General features: G+C 43.1%; 1 protein-coding gene across 1 annotated transcript in view; it reads left to right on the top strand.

Annotated features, from left to right (window-relative positions):
* The window catches only part of LOC126291514 (ice-structuring glycoprotein-like), a 153,302-nt gene that overhangs the window by 66,784 nt on the left and 70,161 nt on the right, over nt 1-16,357 (top strand). The window contains exons 4-7 of the mRNA XM_049985019.1: nt 3,211-3,388; nt 8,550-8,678; nt 10,678-10,889; nt 12,687-12,728. Of these exons, the coding sequence (XP_049840976.1) occupies nt 3,211-3,388; nt 8,550-8,678; nt 10,678-10,889; nt 12,687-12,728 (561 nt within the window). The remainder of the gene's footprint in view (nt 1-3,210; nt 3,389-8,549; nt 8,679-10,677; nt 10,890-12,686; nt 12,729-16,357) is intronic.

Here is a 16,357-nt window from a genome sequence, read left to right as displayed (position 1 = left end):
ATTGTAAAATGTAAACTTTCACGGCCGGAACTGTCATGATTAATAAAATTCTTTTCCGGGCTATTATGCCGTGGTCTGATGGATTTCGCATTGTAACCCGACGTATGTGCGGGAGCACGCGAAAACAAAAATTTGCTGCAGTCAGTAGTGAGACAGTGTGTGTTTCGGAAGTTAACAGAAGCCACGAACCCCCTTGAAGATGTCCTCCGCAGATGGGGACGAAACGTCGGGTTACAATGCGAAATCCATCATACCACGGCATAATAGCCCGGAAAAGAATTTTATTAATCATTTAACAGACAAACATTAATTCTGCACAAGTGTTTTACGGTAAATGAGGGACACGCAACTCACCGAACTAGTGTCGAATTGAAGGATTTACACCGGGACATTGAACTACATGAAATTATTATATTATGTTTGATCAAGTAAATACTTGTTGATGTGTGTGTGTTTGTGTGTGGTGCTTTGCACAATATGGTGATGTGCAAATCATATAGGTGTTGGATATATTTTGGAATGTTTGAAAAATACAATCTTGCAAATTCGTAACAAAATCGCGAGCAGTTTTCGATGGCACCAACACACCAAGAATATTTAACCTCAGTGGAAAAATGAAAATTGAAAACTGACTCTTATGTAAAGTGTGTCTTGCAAATCTTCTGAACAGCTGTCTGATGATGAACTTTCCGTTCGAAACCGGTTACGGTGCTATTTGCGATTTATTTAAATAAACAGCAGTATTAATAGTGGCTAGTTGTTGTCTACTTCTTTGTAAGAATTAACCTACATTAATTGTACACAGCCACGGTCTCACCATGCCAGTTTTAGACAAAACAGCAAACTACATCTGACCAAAAATAGCAGATGAGGCAATAACTGACACCCCGATTCTCCACTTTAAGTGTTATTATCTAGATTCCACTCACTTATGCAACTGCTGCTATAATGTCTTAGAAGTACATTATTGCTGCACACGTTGTTACAACCTTACCGATTTCCCACTCTACGATGTTCATTTTTTGCAAAAGCACGCGCACGGCGAATTTTTTTACGGACAATAATTTACATTGGTTTTGCGTATAAAAGTGAGCTATAAAATGAGAGCACGCTGATTGTTCTTCACCTTGTATAGCTGTAGATGTAGATAAGAGTTTCGTATACACTTTATAGCGAGAAACACTTCGATGAAGGCTTTAACGCGACAAAGCATAATAAAATTATAAATCTACGCATTCTGGAAACGTATCGTTGGAGGCATTTATATAAGAATCCGTACACAACAGAATGGAGCGAATCCTGTTAATAACAGCAGGAAGCAAAATGTGTCGTTACATGTGTAGTGACACACTAAAAATGATGGTGTAGAGCCAAAGTATCGGCAGAAACTTTCTACAAATAGGACAAGTAGGTGCTGTACAAGACTCAGTGTAAATACGTAAGATACTCCTCAAAGTTTCTGCCATACTGAGGGTCTCCGCTGCTGCTATTCACGGAGCGTTAGCGCCATTAAATAGTCCTCACACAATCGTAGTGTCACTTTGAACGTCCAAGGAATGTGACGTTCAAAAATTTACATAAGATTCGCTATACATGCTGTAGAGACATCACTGTCATCGATAGTACGAATTGTCACTTGGCACTAGACGCGTACAAACGTTTTCCAGTCTACAGGATCGTGGAAAGGTTTTAGTAAAGTACCTGAAGGTAATTTCTGCGAATGTGACGAACAGGCACTAACACATGTCTCGGAATAGAGCCACCTACACGTTTGAACCATACTGTGTCCACGGGTAGTCGTCGTTGTTGGGAATTTCTCGGATTCCCAAGATTGTATTTATCCAACGACGCAAAATCTATCAGTCCAAACGCTGTGGAAACGTGTCGTCCAGGAAATACGCATGAGGCTTCCTATCCAAACCAACAGAATCTTAACTGATGACAACAGTAGAAGTTCGTGTGACTGAAAACGTAGTAACACTCTGAAGACGATAGTAATCTAATCAGCAGCAACGATGTACAAACATGCCGGGAAAACACGATATCAGGTCTCGGTACAGAACCGCTTGGCAAGCAAGAGAGTTTGGTCCTAGTGTGGGTGTTCCTGCTGTGGCCCTAGCGGATCATCGAAATGGTGAAAATAGCTCTGAGCACTACGGGACTTAACGTATGAGGTCATCAATCCCCTACAACTTAGAAAGGACATCACACACATCCATGACCGGGGAAGGATTCGAGGTTCCAGACTGAAGCACCTAGAACCGATCGACCACACCGGCCGGCCAGCTCTAATCCGACAAACGTTCTAGTAACGCGTAGTTCAAGAAAGCTGCGAAATGATCTCTACGCATTTATAAAGAGTGTTCACTGCCGAAAATATCAGGAAAGACGAGAAAATGTTACTGATGCTTTGAAAATGATAGGAGCCCGAAGGCGCAGAATAGCGACAGAAACATTTTAAAACATTGCAGAGCAGGAGCTAACATAGGTCTCAGTACAGAACTGTGTGGGACGTCTGAAAGCTTGCGCCAAGCTCATGATCCTCGTTGGAAAATGCTTGCTACACACTCTGTGGATCGCGACGGTAATTTCAGTCTGTCGACACATCAAACTGTCTAAAAACGTATTATAAGACATTTACGTAAGGCTATGGACATTTCACCGCAGAAAACAATATGAAGTAACATATTGCACTAACTACATTCTGACGTTTTGAAGACCACAGTCAAGTTGTTGTGCAGAAGCAGGCTATCGGCAGACTATACAAATGCGACGAACAGGCACTATCCGAAGTCCCAGTACAGAACCCTGTGGTACACCGGAAATGTGGCTCCAAACTGAGACTCTCCGCCACCGAATGCTGCTCGGATATTTCTGAGTCACAAAGACGGCTTGAGTCTGACGACGCAGGATCAGTCACTCTTAACATTGTACGAATTTATCCCTCAAGAAATTTACTTAAGCGACCCTGCTCGATGCTACGTGGCGTTCACCACCTACTACAGTAAGAAGAGACACATGATATTAAATATTTTGACGATGACCGTATCTGATGGTGCAGAACTCGAATATCGGAAAAACTTTCTAAGAATTCGATGAGCAAATGTCGGATCAGAGCTGTGTGGATCGCCCGAAAGTTGGAACCAGACTGAGGGTCAGCTCGTGGAGGTGGTAGTGGGTAGCTAACTCGGCTGCTCACGCAGTGTTTAGTGGGGGCGGGTGTGAGGCGGCTGGCTCACCATTCCGGTGGAACCAGTCGCTGCGGCTGCCGGCGTCCGGTATAAAAGGACACAGCTCGGCTCCAGACGGCACCACTAGCTTTCAGCTGCAGATACAGTCGCCGCAGACCCACAACCACCAACCACCAAACACCATGAAGGCCGCTCTGGTGAGTACAACCCTATCTCTGTAAGATTCTCTGCGAGTAAGCTACGTCTACACTTCTCGAGCCACCTTACTGTGTACGTGGCTGAGGGTACTTCTCAATCCCCAGTAAATTTCTCTCTATCTTTCTCTTTCTCTGTCTCTCTCTCTCTCTCTCTCTCTCTCTCTCTGTCTCTCTCTCTCTCTCTCTCTCTCTCTCTCTCTCTCTCTGTGTGTGTGTGTGTGTGTGTGGGTGCGTGTGTGTGTGTGTGTGTGTGTGTGTGTGTGTGTGTGTGTGTGTGTGTGTGTGTCCTGTAACACTCATGAACATTACATAGGAAGAACCGCTGCATGTAAACCGTATGAGCTCGTATTTTTCTAAATTTGGGAATTTTGTCAGCTACATGTATATCTTCAACCCGTCTTACTGGTGCACGGCAGAGGGTACCACTCGCACAACATTCCATTGACCTGGATCCTACTCTCTTCTTGTCACTGTCCAGTTGTCCTATGTATACTCGTATGTACATTTCGCTGTATGTACATATGGCTCTAAAAGTCGGGTGATGCTGAGGGAATTAGCTTAGGAAATGAGACACTTAAAGTAGTAAAGGAGTTTTGCTATTTGCGGAGCAAAATAACTGATGATGGTCGAAGTATACAGGATACAAAATGTAGACCTGCAATGGCAAGGATAACGTTTCTGAAGTAGAGAAATTTGTAAACATCAAGTATATATTTAAATGTCAGGAAGTCGTTTTTGAAAGTATTTGTATGGAGTGTAGCCATGTATGGAAGTGAAATGTGGACGATAGTTTAGACAAGAAGAGAATAGAAGCTTTCGAAATGTGGTGCTACAGAAAAATGCTAAAGATTAGATGGGTACATCACATAACTAATGAGGAGGAATAGAATAGGGGAGAAAAGGAGCTTGTGGCACAACTTGACTAGAAGAAGTGATCGGTTGGTAGGACATGTTCTGAGACATCGAAGGATCACCAATTTAGTATTGGAGGGCAGCTTGGAGGGTAAAAATCGTAGAGGGACGCCAAGAGATGAATACACTAAGCAGATTCAGAAGGATATAGGCTGCAGTACGTACTGGGAGATGAAGAAGCTTGCACAGGATAGAGTAGCATGGAGAGCTGCATCAAACCAGTCTCAGGACTGACGACCACAACAACAACAGCAACAACAGTCCTTAATTACACTTCTTTGACACCTATCTTCCCAAGTCTAAGTACCTCACATACTGGAAAAATTTATTGCTCTGTTGTACCTTCCTGCTAACTTCTGCCTCAATTCTTGCATTTCCTATTATCACATTTTCTAGATATTATAATAATCCATAATTTCATTATCCTGTCCAATTTTAATTAGTCCCTTGCTTTCTCCGTCTCCTCGGCCTTCTGCAACTTAAAAATGTGAGATATGGTATATACTATCAAATCGCAATGTGTCCGTGTGTGCTCTAGTGGCCGTGAGTTAATTTCCGTTGAGTACTTAATTGTCAGTCTGATGCTCATACTAAAGGACTATACCTTCAGCAATGTACGAGGTACACGAAATACGCATGGCTCAAAAAATGAAGTAAATCGTCCGAAATACGGTTCGCTCTGTTCCCCTACGGGAGCGTAGTAGACAGAGGCACCTAGGTCAATACCATGTTCCTAAACTAACGGAAAGCCTTCGACAGAGCTCTAAATTGTCTTTTAGTGCGCAGAATACTAGTTCATCTAGTATATGAGAAGATCTGTGACTGGATGCAAGACTTCCTTGCAGACAGATATCAACACGTCGTTCTTTCATTTAACTGCGATTTGTTACAACATTATTTTTTTTCCCGCACTCTAGCTTCGAAAGTGTCCTACTTCTGCAGTCTTTGGCTTGGAAATTCATGTCTGACATAAGTCTTCGGAAACCCAGTTCACATGTTGTCTCCGTCAACTTCTTAGCCATTCATGCGTATGTCTCCAGTTTTGGTTTCATCTCATGATGTCAACCAACAGCAACACCTCCAAATTCCCGTCTCTACTGAGAATAGTCCTATTCAATTGCTTCCCATGTTTGAGTTCCATACGTCGCTATAAATTCTACAACAGTTTTAATAATCCTTATCTTCGAAACTAATTTAATATCTGTGCTCCATAAAACGCCATTTAAATATTCTTAACGAGACGAAATCGATTGACGTAATGGTAATCTCAAGAGTACCAAAAAGGGGTGTTACAGAATGGTCGCCGTTGACAGTATACAGAAACGTTGTACTACACGTTGTCGAGAGGTCCATGCATCATTCTTAAACGATGGTGTTGTCTATATGAAAGTAGTAACGTCAGAAGGCTGTGGCAAAATGCAGAGTCATCTATGGATGATCTGTGATTGCTGCAGAAACTGGCATTTGATCCTGAAGGTAAATTGATGTAACTTATTGCACGTAAATAGATGAAGAAACTCGTTACCTTTCCATTACTTCACTGGGGATAAACGAAAAGATATGTTAACAGTCGTAAGATATCTAGTAGTAACCATATGGACCGCTTTAAAGTTAAGTGACCGCATATCGAAGAAAGAAGATGCCACAGCAAGATTAACTGTGAGAATCTTATCTTCAGAAAATGTAATTCACGTGCGAATTAGCTGGCTTACGAAACACCTGTAAAACAAATTCTACAAAATTACTCATCAGTCTGCAACCGTTAGCACGTTACACTAACAGAATGGATCGTGGAGTTTCAACGAAAAATGGCAGGTTTCATCATGGGATCGCTTCATAAGTGCAAGAGACATAAGGAGGTGCTCAGGAAATTCCAATAAGAGAATCCACAAACGAGGCATTCGGCATAATGAAGAGGTTTACAGTTGATATTCCAAGAGAATATCCTCCAAGAAAAACTGGGTATCATATTACTAACTGCCATAAATGACCAAGGTGAAAAAAATCAGAGAAATGGGAGTTCACGTGGAGATAGACCAAGAGTCAAGAATAGAGACACACCGTAAAATTGCTTGCGAAGTGTAGATGTAGATTTTTAGACGATTATGAATTGGTTGTTCCGAAGAATGCAATCAACTGAATATAATAATTATTTCAGTTAAAATGAGATCTTGCCTTACTTAGTTTCATGTTCCCTGAAGCATTTGCACGATAGATCGTAATGATGTGGAATGAGTCTCTATATTTCACGTCATGAATTATTTTCTAAATATGACTGCATGCTGATCATTTACAAGTATATTTTTGATATTAAAAAAAAAGAGAAGATGTCATTTAGCAATTCCTACCAACTATCTTGCAGACTTTAAAATAAAACAGTTTCTTGTATGGAATAGAAGGAGATGTCGAGGGGAAACTTTTTCAGCTTAATTTCAAATATTACTGTTATCTGTCAGACATTTTATATCAGTGAGCGATAAGTGGTAAAAAATATTAGCTGGAGCATCGCGCACCCTTTTCGCAGGAAAGATTGCCTTAATGCGATGTAACGAATGCAATTTTTAAGACTCTGTTATTGTAATTATGATCATTGTCCTGCAGTGGATTATTTACAACAAGGTACATGAGGGAGTAAATGCAGTGTGAAATAGTAGTCAAAATGCCTAACTCCTTAAACGGACGTCTACAAGATGAACATCACGTTTTTGAGCACTGAATAAATTATTTCTGGAAGACGAGTTGCCCTAGATCATTACTTTGTACGAAATTATTGAATGAAAACATGTAAAATATTTACTGATTTGGATCTCCGCAAGAACTACGATGAACTTAAGTGAAAATGCGATAGAACTAAGTTGCTTTAGGACTTCCAAATGTGCTGTTTCCAGTTTAAATTCTTATCAATAGAGACGCCTAAGATATTGACGTTTATCCCCTATTTATCATTTCATCACCATGTGTTGTATGTACGTGCAGTACTAAATATGTCATGTCTTTCGGAAGTGTGGATGAGACCTTTTCCAAAAATCAGCCTATGATGCTTTTAAGAACATTTGAAACGTGTCCCCCAAAGAAAAATTATTGAATTATTGTGATGATAAACCTCTTACATTATTTGATTTGCAAACAGCAGACCAGAACTGAACGTACTCAGACATTTCGCTCTTTACTTATTCTGATCAACACTAAACTGACACACAATATTTTTAGCGCAACGCAATCTGACATTGAATAATCCCTACAAAAGAATGGCCCTGACTAACATTAACCTATACCTTTCAAAAATCACTTACCTCAGAAATCACTTACCTCACGAGATGGCTGGGTGTTGTGTGATGTCCTTAGGTTAGTTAGGTTTCAGTAGTTCTAAGTTCTAGGGGACTGACGACCATAGATGTTAAGTCCCATAGTGCTCAGAGCCACTTATCTCACAAAAATCTTCGTTACTCGAACTACTGCAATACAGCGAGCGGCAATACTGCCAGCTAAATAAAAGATTCAAACTACTGAAGGCACTAACTACTGATAGGCATAGTCAGCAAATGAAAGATTTTGATAGAGAACAAACAATGTGTTTACCTTAATAGTATTCAAAGGTCATAATTTATATGTACAAATTATCCGCTCTCAAAATTCCGCCATCTCACTCCCTACATTCACCACTGCTGGCGGCTCACCTCCAACTGCGCAGCGCTGCGCGCTGTTAACAGCCAACTGCCCAACACTACAATGGCGAATATTACTCCAACAGTGCAAACCAACAACTGCCTTCACACAGCACTACATGGCGTTATCAACATAAAAACCTAAACAGCCTACTTACACATTGTTTATTAATTCTTCAGCTGCTGTGTAGATGTTTGGTTTAATTACAATACTAGTGTCATCTACTTCTCTTTAATACACAGAGGATCGTTTACATATGTGTTGAACGGTATCAGACCTCAGATTAAGCCCCATCAGTGATATCTGAATTATGCCCCTTCACTAAATTGGCTAAATTAATATGCGCATCTTTATGTATTCTTTTGGTTATATATGACTTCGTTCATTGATCAGCTGTACCATCAATCCCAGAAAAGCTCAGTTTGCCTAGAAGAGCATTGTGATCCACAGTCAGATATCTTGGATAGGTCGCAGGAAATACCAACTGGCTCTGCTTTGATACTTAATGCTTGTAATACTAGGCGAATGAGTAATATGGGTGGAGTACGTGTATGGTGAGTGGACGTGCTGTTTGCTGCCGCAGGTTCTGCTGTTCGTCGCCGCTGCCTGCGCTCAGGCTGTGGACAACAAGGAGGCCACTTCTGAGAAGAAGCAGGAGAAGAGAGGCCTGCTGGGTCTGGGATACGGCGCCGCCGTCGCTGCACCCGCTGCCGTAAGTACCACCACCGTCGTACATTCGCAGTAGCCTGTCGTGTTGCACAGCAGTCGTTGACGGACACTTTGTGGTATTACACAGCATCTTCGAGCACTGACTCCTCATGCGATCTTGATCTCATAATGGTTGATATTCTCGGGTGTTAGGCCGCGTCATATTCCTACTAAAGTAATCTTTCGAACCCTCTGCTGGGGATTATCCGCTGTCCACTATTGCTAAAGTTCAATTCATTTATCTTGGCGGTTCGCGCATGGCCGCCCAGCAGCGAGAGATCGCTGCGTTGCCAGTTTCACGCGCCAAGCAAACTTACGTTTAGGGGGGAGCGCGCAGTTTATGAAGTAAAGCCACCACGGCCGCATTAACCCTTTCGCTGCTACAGAGACGTGCTCCCCGCATTCCGCGCTGTGCGCGATTTTGTCATCACTGCTCTTCTCGTCTATACGGACACATGGGTGTTCCTACTGCTTTGACACACCTATCATTCGATTTCAGAAAAACTATTTGGTCCAAATTTTTTGAGTTTTACTTATCTTTTTGACTGATACCTTTCCCCCATAAACGACTTAATAATGTTTCGATGTTCAACGCATTTATTGTGCTGCATTAAATGTAGTAAACCATTGCACGAAATTCTGAAGAGTTTGCAGAGGTAAAAGTCCATAGCATATACTTTCCGTATGGTCGATTTTAGTTGCCACTACAAATTTCAAAAAAGTTACATTCAGACGAATAAAATTCATGAAGTAAGACATTTAGATATTGCTTTTAAATAAAGAAAATATTAAGCACCGAACAAGGTTTGAACTCAGAATATTTCACTTCGCAGCCAAACACTTTCTTTTTTTGGCGATATAGTTCGTTGCTTTCGTTCTGGGCAGACGTCACAAGACATCCGTTCAAGTTGATCGTTGATTCCTTGACTCATATTTTTTTATTACAGACAGCACGCAACCCTCTGACCAAACACGCTGAGCTACCGTGCCGGCGCCACACTTTAACCATTACACTACCACAGATCTTCATCAAACAGACTTTCTGAAGGATTTTAAAATACGACGCAAAATACCGACAAACACTGTTGGTATGACTATGAATTACTCACGTTTCGTCGAAGTAAAATAGAAAATAAACACTTACCGCTTTTCTTTGTAGCGAAAAAGCGGTTAGAGAGAATGATACAAACAACTTTCCTTGCTATCTCCTGAATTAGGAGGCTTATTGCTCGTTTGGTTTAATTAATTAATAGAATATGAAGCAATTGGTATAAAGAATGCTTTTTCCAAACTTTCTATAAAAGAAATTCTGCTATCAAGACGTTGCTTTTGTTCAATTACTTCATTTATGACTGAACGTTTCTAAAACTGAAGACACTCGTTCGTACTCCGGACTGCAGCTGAACTCTGGCAACGTCGTTCTCTGTTCATTGGCTGACTTTTGTGACGTGAGATGCGCAGAACGAACCTAAACTTGGCCGCCGTCGTAAATCACGCGCACTTCAGAAGATCCTGATGGAGCTCCCAGCGCTGCGCGGTAGTAGCCGAGAGGTCTAGGGCGCTGCAGTCATGGACTGTGCGGCTGGTCCCGGCGGAGGTTCGAGTCCTCCCTCGGGCATGTGTGTTTGTCCTTAGGATAATTTAGGTTATGTAGTGTGTAAGCTTAGGGACTGCTGACCTTATCTGCTAAGACCCATAAGATTTCACACACATTTGAACATTTTAGATCCCAGCAGAGGGGTCGAAACGATGATTATTTTAGTTGACATGTGACGCGGCCTAATACCCCAGAAGAATTAAAGTTTAGTGACAAGGGCTAGGAAAGCATGAAGACTTAGATATGATTCACTTGTTCACTGATACCTATTTTCTGAAAGAAGTCATGTGTGTGAATTTAGCAAGCTGTCTTTCACCCAGGTGGCTTGCATCACTAATTCTGAAACTGTGTCATGGGTTTGTGGCTGTGTCCGCTAAAACGCAAAGTATGTACTGTTAACTTGCAGGTGAGCTACGCTGCTCCTGCCATCGCTGCCGCCCCCGCCATCAGCTACGCCGCCCCCGCTATCGCCGCCGCCCCTGCTATCAGCTACGCCGCTCCCGCGATCGCCGCGGCCCCCGCCGTCAGCTACGCCGCCCCTGCCATCGCTGCTGCCCCCGCCATCAGCTACGCCGCCCCCGCCGTGAGCTACGCCGCCCCTGCTCTGAGCTACGCTAGGTGAGTAGCAGCCAGCCTTAATGATCGGGTGACACTACGGCGGATGTACTGCTAGAGCGACTGTGAGTGCTAAACTGTCCGTTGTACGGACTCAAGACACGACCTGAAACAATGTCCTGGAAATGTGGAAAAACTCAACGGCTTTGGCGCAGTGGTAATACGAGTTTCCGTCAGATCACCAAGGTTAAACCCGCTTTCTGGATGGGTAGCACTAACATGGGTCACCGTCCGGCTCTGCCGAGCGTTGATGGCAATTGAGGTACTCTGAGCCCCATTGATTGTAGCCATTGTAGCGGTGTGCTGACCGCATACCACTCTACATCTGCATCCAATGAGGCTGACGTGGCTGTAGATCGCTACTGTCGAGCCCTCCTAGATCTGTTCGCACGGAATTTGTGTGGAAAAGGCATAGAAAAGATACCTAAACAAGTGTGCATACAATATTTCTCGATGAAACCAGGTTAATCCTTCTGGAATCCTACAATAACCCTTAAAGTCTGCAACGTGCCTGTGTGCTTAAGAACCTTCAACATCGTAGCGCGTCAGCAATCGTTGGTTAATATATGAAAAAACTAAAAACCTGCCTGGATTGCGGAAAAAGCACCTAGTGTTAACCCAGGTTTCGGCGTAGATAACTACACCTTCTTCAGAACAACAATAAAACACAGAAGCGCATAAGAAGACTTTTGTCAATGATTAAAAGAACACCATACCTAATTATTTATGAACTAAAAAGAAAAGCAAACACAAATATTACATTTGTACAAAGTCAAAACCACTACTTAACTTATAGTGTACGCTCCACCTCACACCGGCGTATGTTCGATGGGCCATGACCCGCCATAATCTGCAGCTGCAAATGGTAAGTGAGCGCAACGTCAGATACATTCATGTGCATGTAAAAATACAGGTTGTGGGGCGATGCACATCAGCCAATAGCCAATACTGCACTCGTTTGTACGCTTTGCGTGCATGTAGTGGCGTTTAGAACAGCGTTGCTTCTCATGAATTTCTAATGACAGTAAGGTATTTAACTTAAGTAGTGTTCATTATGGTACGTATAAAGGAGAACATGCCACGTACTACGTTCAGAATTGACAAGAATAGTTTCGGGATTAGATGAATTTTTCCGCAGAGAATCGGTAGTGGGAAGCATGGCCTAATGTGGTGCTTAAGGCACCGTTGGCAGTTGCAAGATAGGAGACGGGTGGAGAGTGTGACAACGGACAGAGACAGAGAAGGTGAGAGAGAGAGAGCGAGAGAGAGAGAGAGAGAGAGAGAGAGAGAGAGGGAGGCCTCGGCCATTCCGAAATGTATTCTCCGTGTCTTACAGCGCGGAATGCATCTCTCAGTCACCTTCTCATTTGCATGTCACTATAGGTGGCGATGAATTGCAAGTGCGTAGTTTTCTTTAAAAACAAAACATTCTCATCCTTCGCTCTTCACTTGACGTATAGATATCGTCTTTGCCCCCAAATAGAAGCACAATGGAACAGTTACCTTCAACAACTTTGTTCGTGTATTGTATACAGATATGGAATTCAGTTCTCACCTCAGTTTTGAAATAATTATGTCTAGTTCTGCATACTGATTTGGAAACTATACCTATAACTATGTATAGAATGTAATGGCCTCTGATCAGACAACGTGGACTTTCCTCTATGGGGCAATTTGATTGCCACTGTGCTGTAGAGAAATAATCATGCTCAAATTGTTACAACCGTTATCCCCACATTTGATACCATCAAGTTACCGTAGAGTAGTACGGATAAACTGAACACTGTGGTTGGATTTCAGGTACGCCCCCGCTCTGAGCTACGCCGCTGCCCCCGCCATCTCGTACGCCGCCCCCGCCATCGCCAAATACGCTCTCCACTAAGCAGTGACTGAAGATGACCAACACTTCACTGGCAGGTGAGTAAGCGGAAGTCATAGACACAGTACCTACAACCAGTCACTTAAAATGGAGAGATTTACATCATGAAAAACCAGCCCCAACTCCTTCAAATTTTGCACAGATATTCGTCGCAGAGTGTGTACTGGATTACTAAAACTTAGATCCCATTCAGAACTGCTGTCGTCAACATCAGTAAGATACGGACTGTGGATAGATGGCGACCGATGGGAGTGCCGAGACGGTGCAGTTACAATAACGCTGTGTCCCGGATGGCACAGTGGTTACCACACTTCCCTAATAAGCGGTAGACCGCGGGTTCGAATCCCGGTCCGGTAAATTTTTCGCCCGTCTCCGCCTATTCTGCAAAATGTCGCGCTTCTCCTAGTAGCAGAGGTCCCCCTTGAATTTACAAACATGATTTTTGTTTAACCGTCGCTTTAGTAATGGTTAGGACAGGTGGTGGTCCAATCAATGGAGTCGCCGCACCTGTTCTGGCCAGCCTATCAACTAGTTCATTGCCAATGATTCCTGGCTGACAAGTGACCCACGGCAGGTTTACTATGTTGCTCTAGCCTCACCCTACAGGAGATTCATGCCATACTAAAATAATCTTAAATGTTGCTGTGGGGATCGATAGAGATTCCAGAGCTACCCGGCTCTCTACATGCATGTAAATGCCCCTATCGTTGTAGCACTCAGGCAGGTTCTCCTCCGCGCCAATTCTGGTAGCGAATATTTCCACCTCTAGTACCGTAGACAATTTCCTTAGAGAGTTCGATCAAGTGTAGGCTGTGACCTGTACGCCCCGATACTGGTGCTTGCAACAGTTTTCGGTCAGCAATCAACCAGACTATATCTCGTGAACGGTATCGGGTTTCATTCTTTCACTGCTCCCCACTTCCAGTTTGGATAAGCTCGCATAATTTTGACACCGTAGCCAACATATCCCTCTACAAATAGTGCTATGAAACTGGTGACAGTGGGTCACTATGTCCATGTTGTAGCTTTTTCCCTTTCCGTGAGTGATTAAGTCCCACAGTGCTTAGAGCCATTTGAACCATTTGAACTCAGAGTGTATCACTGGCATTTAGAACTTATGGCACCGTTGAGTTACAAAGACTGTAGACACTTTAGTTCGTCATAGTAAGTTAACGTGGCGTGTTGCGATACCATGAACAGGTGCTCTGTAATGCTGTCAATAGTATGCCAACCTTAATAACAGTGTAGCGTAGTTTGGAACATAATTTTGAGACTGACTTAGGGTCTCTGAAACGATAACATTTTCAAATTAAAACTGTGTGCCGGACCGAGACTCGAAACTGGGACCTTTGCCTTTCGCGGGCAAGTGCTCTACCATCTGAGCTACCCAAGCACGACTCACACCCCGTCCTCACACCTTTAATTCCGCCAGTACCTCGTCTCCTACCTTCCAAGTTTCGCACAAGCTCTCCTGCATAACTTGCAGAACTAGCACTCCTGCAAGAAAGAATATTGCGGAAGCATGGCTTAGCCACAGCCTGGGGGATGTTTCCAGAAAGAGATTTTCTCACTGCAGCGGACTGTGCTCTGATAGGAAACTTCCTGGCAGATTTCTGTGTCGGACCGAGACTCGAACTCGGGAACTTACCCTTTCGCGGGCAAGTGCTCCACATTCTGAGCTACCCAAGCACGAGCTGCTGTGAGGTTTGGAAGGTAGGAGACGAGGTAATGGTGGAATCTGAGCTGTGAGGACGGGTCGTGAGTCGTGCTTGGGTAGCTCAGATGGTAGAGCACTTGCTCGCAAAGGCGGGAAGGTCCCGAGTTCGACTCTCGGTCCTGTACACTGTTTTAATCTGCCAGGAAGTTTCTTATCAGTGCACACTCTGCTGCTTAGTGAGAATCTCATTCGGGATAACATTTTCGTTTGACTTACATATTGCCCGCTATGAACTCGTTTCTGGACAGATTGATGGTGTCTCCTCACGCGTATTGACTACCTCTGGAAAATGACACCATAGCCTAAGACAGCCAGTAGTGGAGGAAAAGAAACAATAATTTGAGTTGACGGCTGTAATGTCGTTCATGCAGAAGTTCTGTGCAACTGTGGTAACTGCCCGAAGGAAAGTCACTGAATTGCAGTTAAACGTGCAAATCCTGTTCAGTTTCATAGCTGTCATTATCCTTGGGAATAAACAGTCCTAATTACGGATAAAATAAATTCAACTTCCAGACCAACCTATATCTACATCTACGTGATTACTCAGCTATTCACAATAAAGTGCCTTGCAGAGGGTTCAATGAACCACCTTCATGCTATCTCTCTACCGTTCTACTCTCGAACGGCAAGCGGGAAAAACGAGCACTTAAATTTTTCTGTGCGAGCCCTGATTTATTTAATCGTGATGATCATTGCTTCCTATGTAGGTGGGTGCCAACAGAATGTTTCCGCAATCGGAGGAGAAAACTGGTGATGGAAATTTCATGAGAAGATCCCGTCGCAACGAAAAACGTCTTTGTCCTAATGATTGCCACTGTCTCCCCTATTTCGCGATAATACGAAACGAGCTGCCTTCTTTTTCGATCTCATCCGTTATTCCCACCTGATGCGGCTCTCACACCGCACAGCAACACTCCAGAATATGGCGGACAAGCGTGGTGTAAGCAGTCGCTTCGGTAGACCTGTTGCACCTTCTAAGTGTTCTACCAATGAATCTCAGTCTTTGGTTTGCTCTACCCACAATATTATATATGTGATCGTTCCAATTTTGGTTATTTGTAATTGTAATCCCTAAGTACTTAGTAGAATTCACGCCCCTCAGATTTGTGTGACTTATCGCGTAATCGAAATTTAGCTGATATCTTTACGTACTCCATGTGAATAGCTTCACACTTTTCTTTATTCAGGGTCAATTGCCACTTTTCGCACCATACAGATGTCTTATCTAAATCACTTTGCTAGTCGTTTTGATCATCTGATGACTTTACAAGACGGTAAACGACAGCATCATCTGCAAACAATCGAAGACGGCTACTCAGATTGTCTCCTCTGTCGTTACTATAGATCAGTAACAATAGAGGGCCTATAACGGTTCTTGGGCAACGCTGCATATTACTTCTGTTTTACTCGATCACTTTCCGTCTATTACTACGAACTAATAAATTAAATATGTAAACAAACAGAATGATCAATCTAAAAACCCGCTGTCACTTGATGGTAAATCACTCTCTCGGCCACTGACGTCGACTTCGTGTGGAACGGTCACTACTTGCTCCTGAATTTGTCTCTCTCTTGTCCTAACATGGACGATCAGGGGTTGGAGCTACTGCGCTACCTGTGTCAACTTTATACATTCTGACTACGCAACAGATGGATAACATAGATATGTTCCTTCACCTACCGTTTAAAAAGGCCCCTAAGTAGTTTCTAAATTTCATTGCTTGCGATAAGATATTCATCTTAGAACAGTATTTCGATAACGTGACACATCACATACTCAGATGCCTCACACAACGATTAATACTAATTTCTTGTTCAGAACGAAATACAGCGGCAGCTGTTTCACGTGTTCTTAGGTCTGCAGTGACACACCAC

This window comes from Schistocerca gregaria, chromosome 9 (assembly GCF_023897955.1).
Source record: "Schistocerca gregaria isolate iqSchGreg1 chromosome 9, iqSchGreg1.2, whole genome shotgun sequence".
NCBI lineage: Eukaryota > Metazoa > Arthropoda > Insecta > Orthoptera > Acrididae > Schistocerca > Schistocerca gregaria.
Note: the sequence above shows the minus strand (reverse complement) of the source record. Positions and strands in the feature narration are given on the sequence as shown.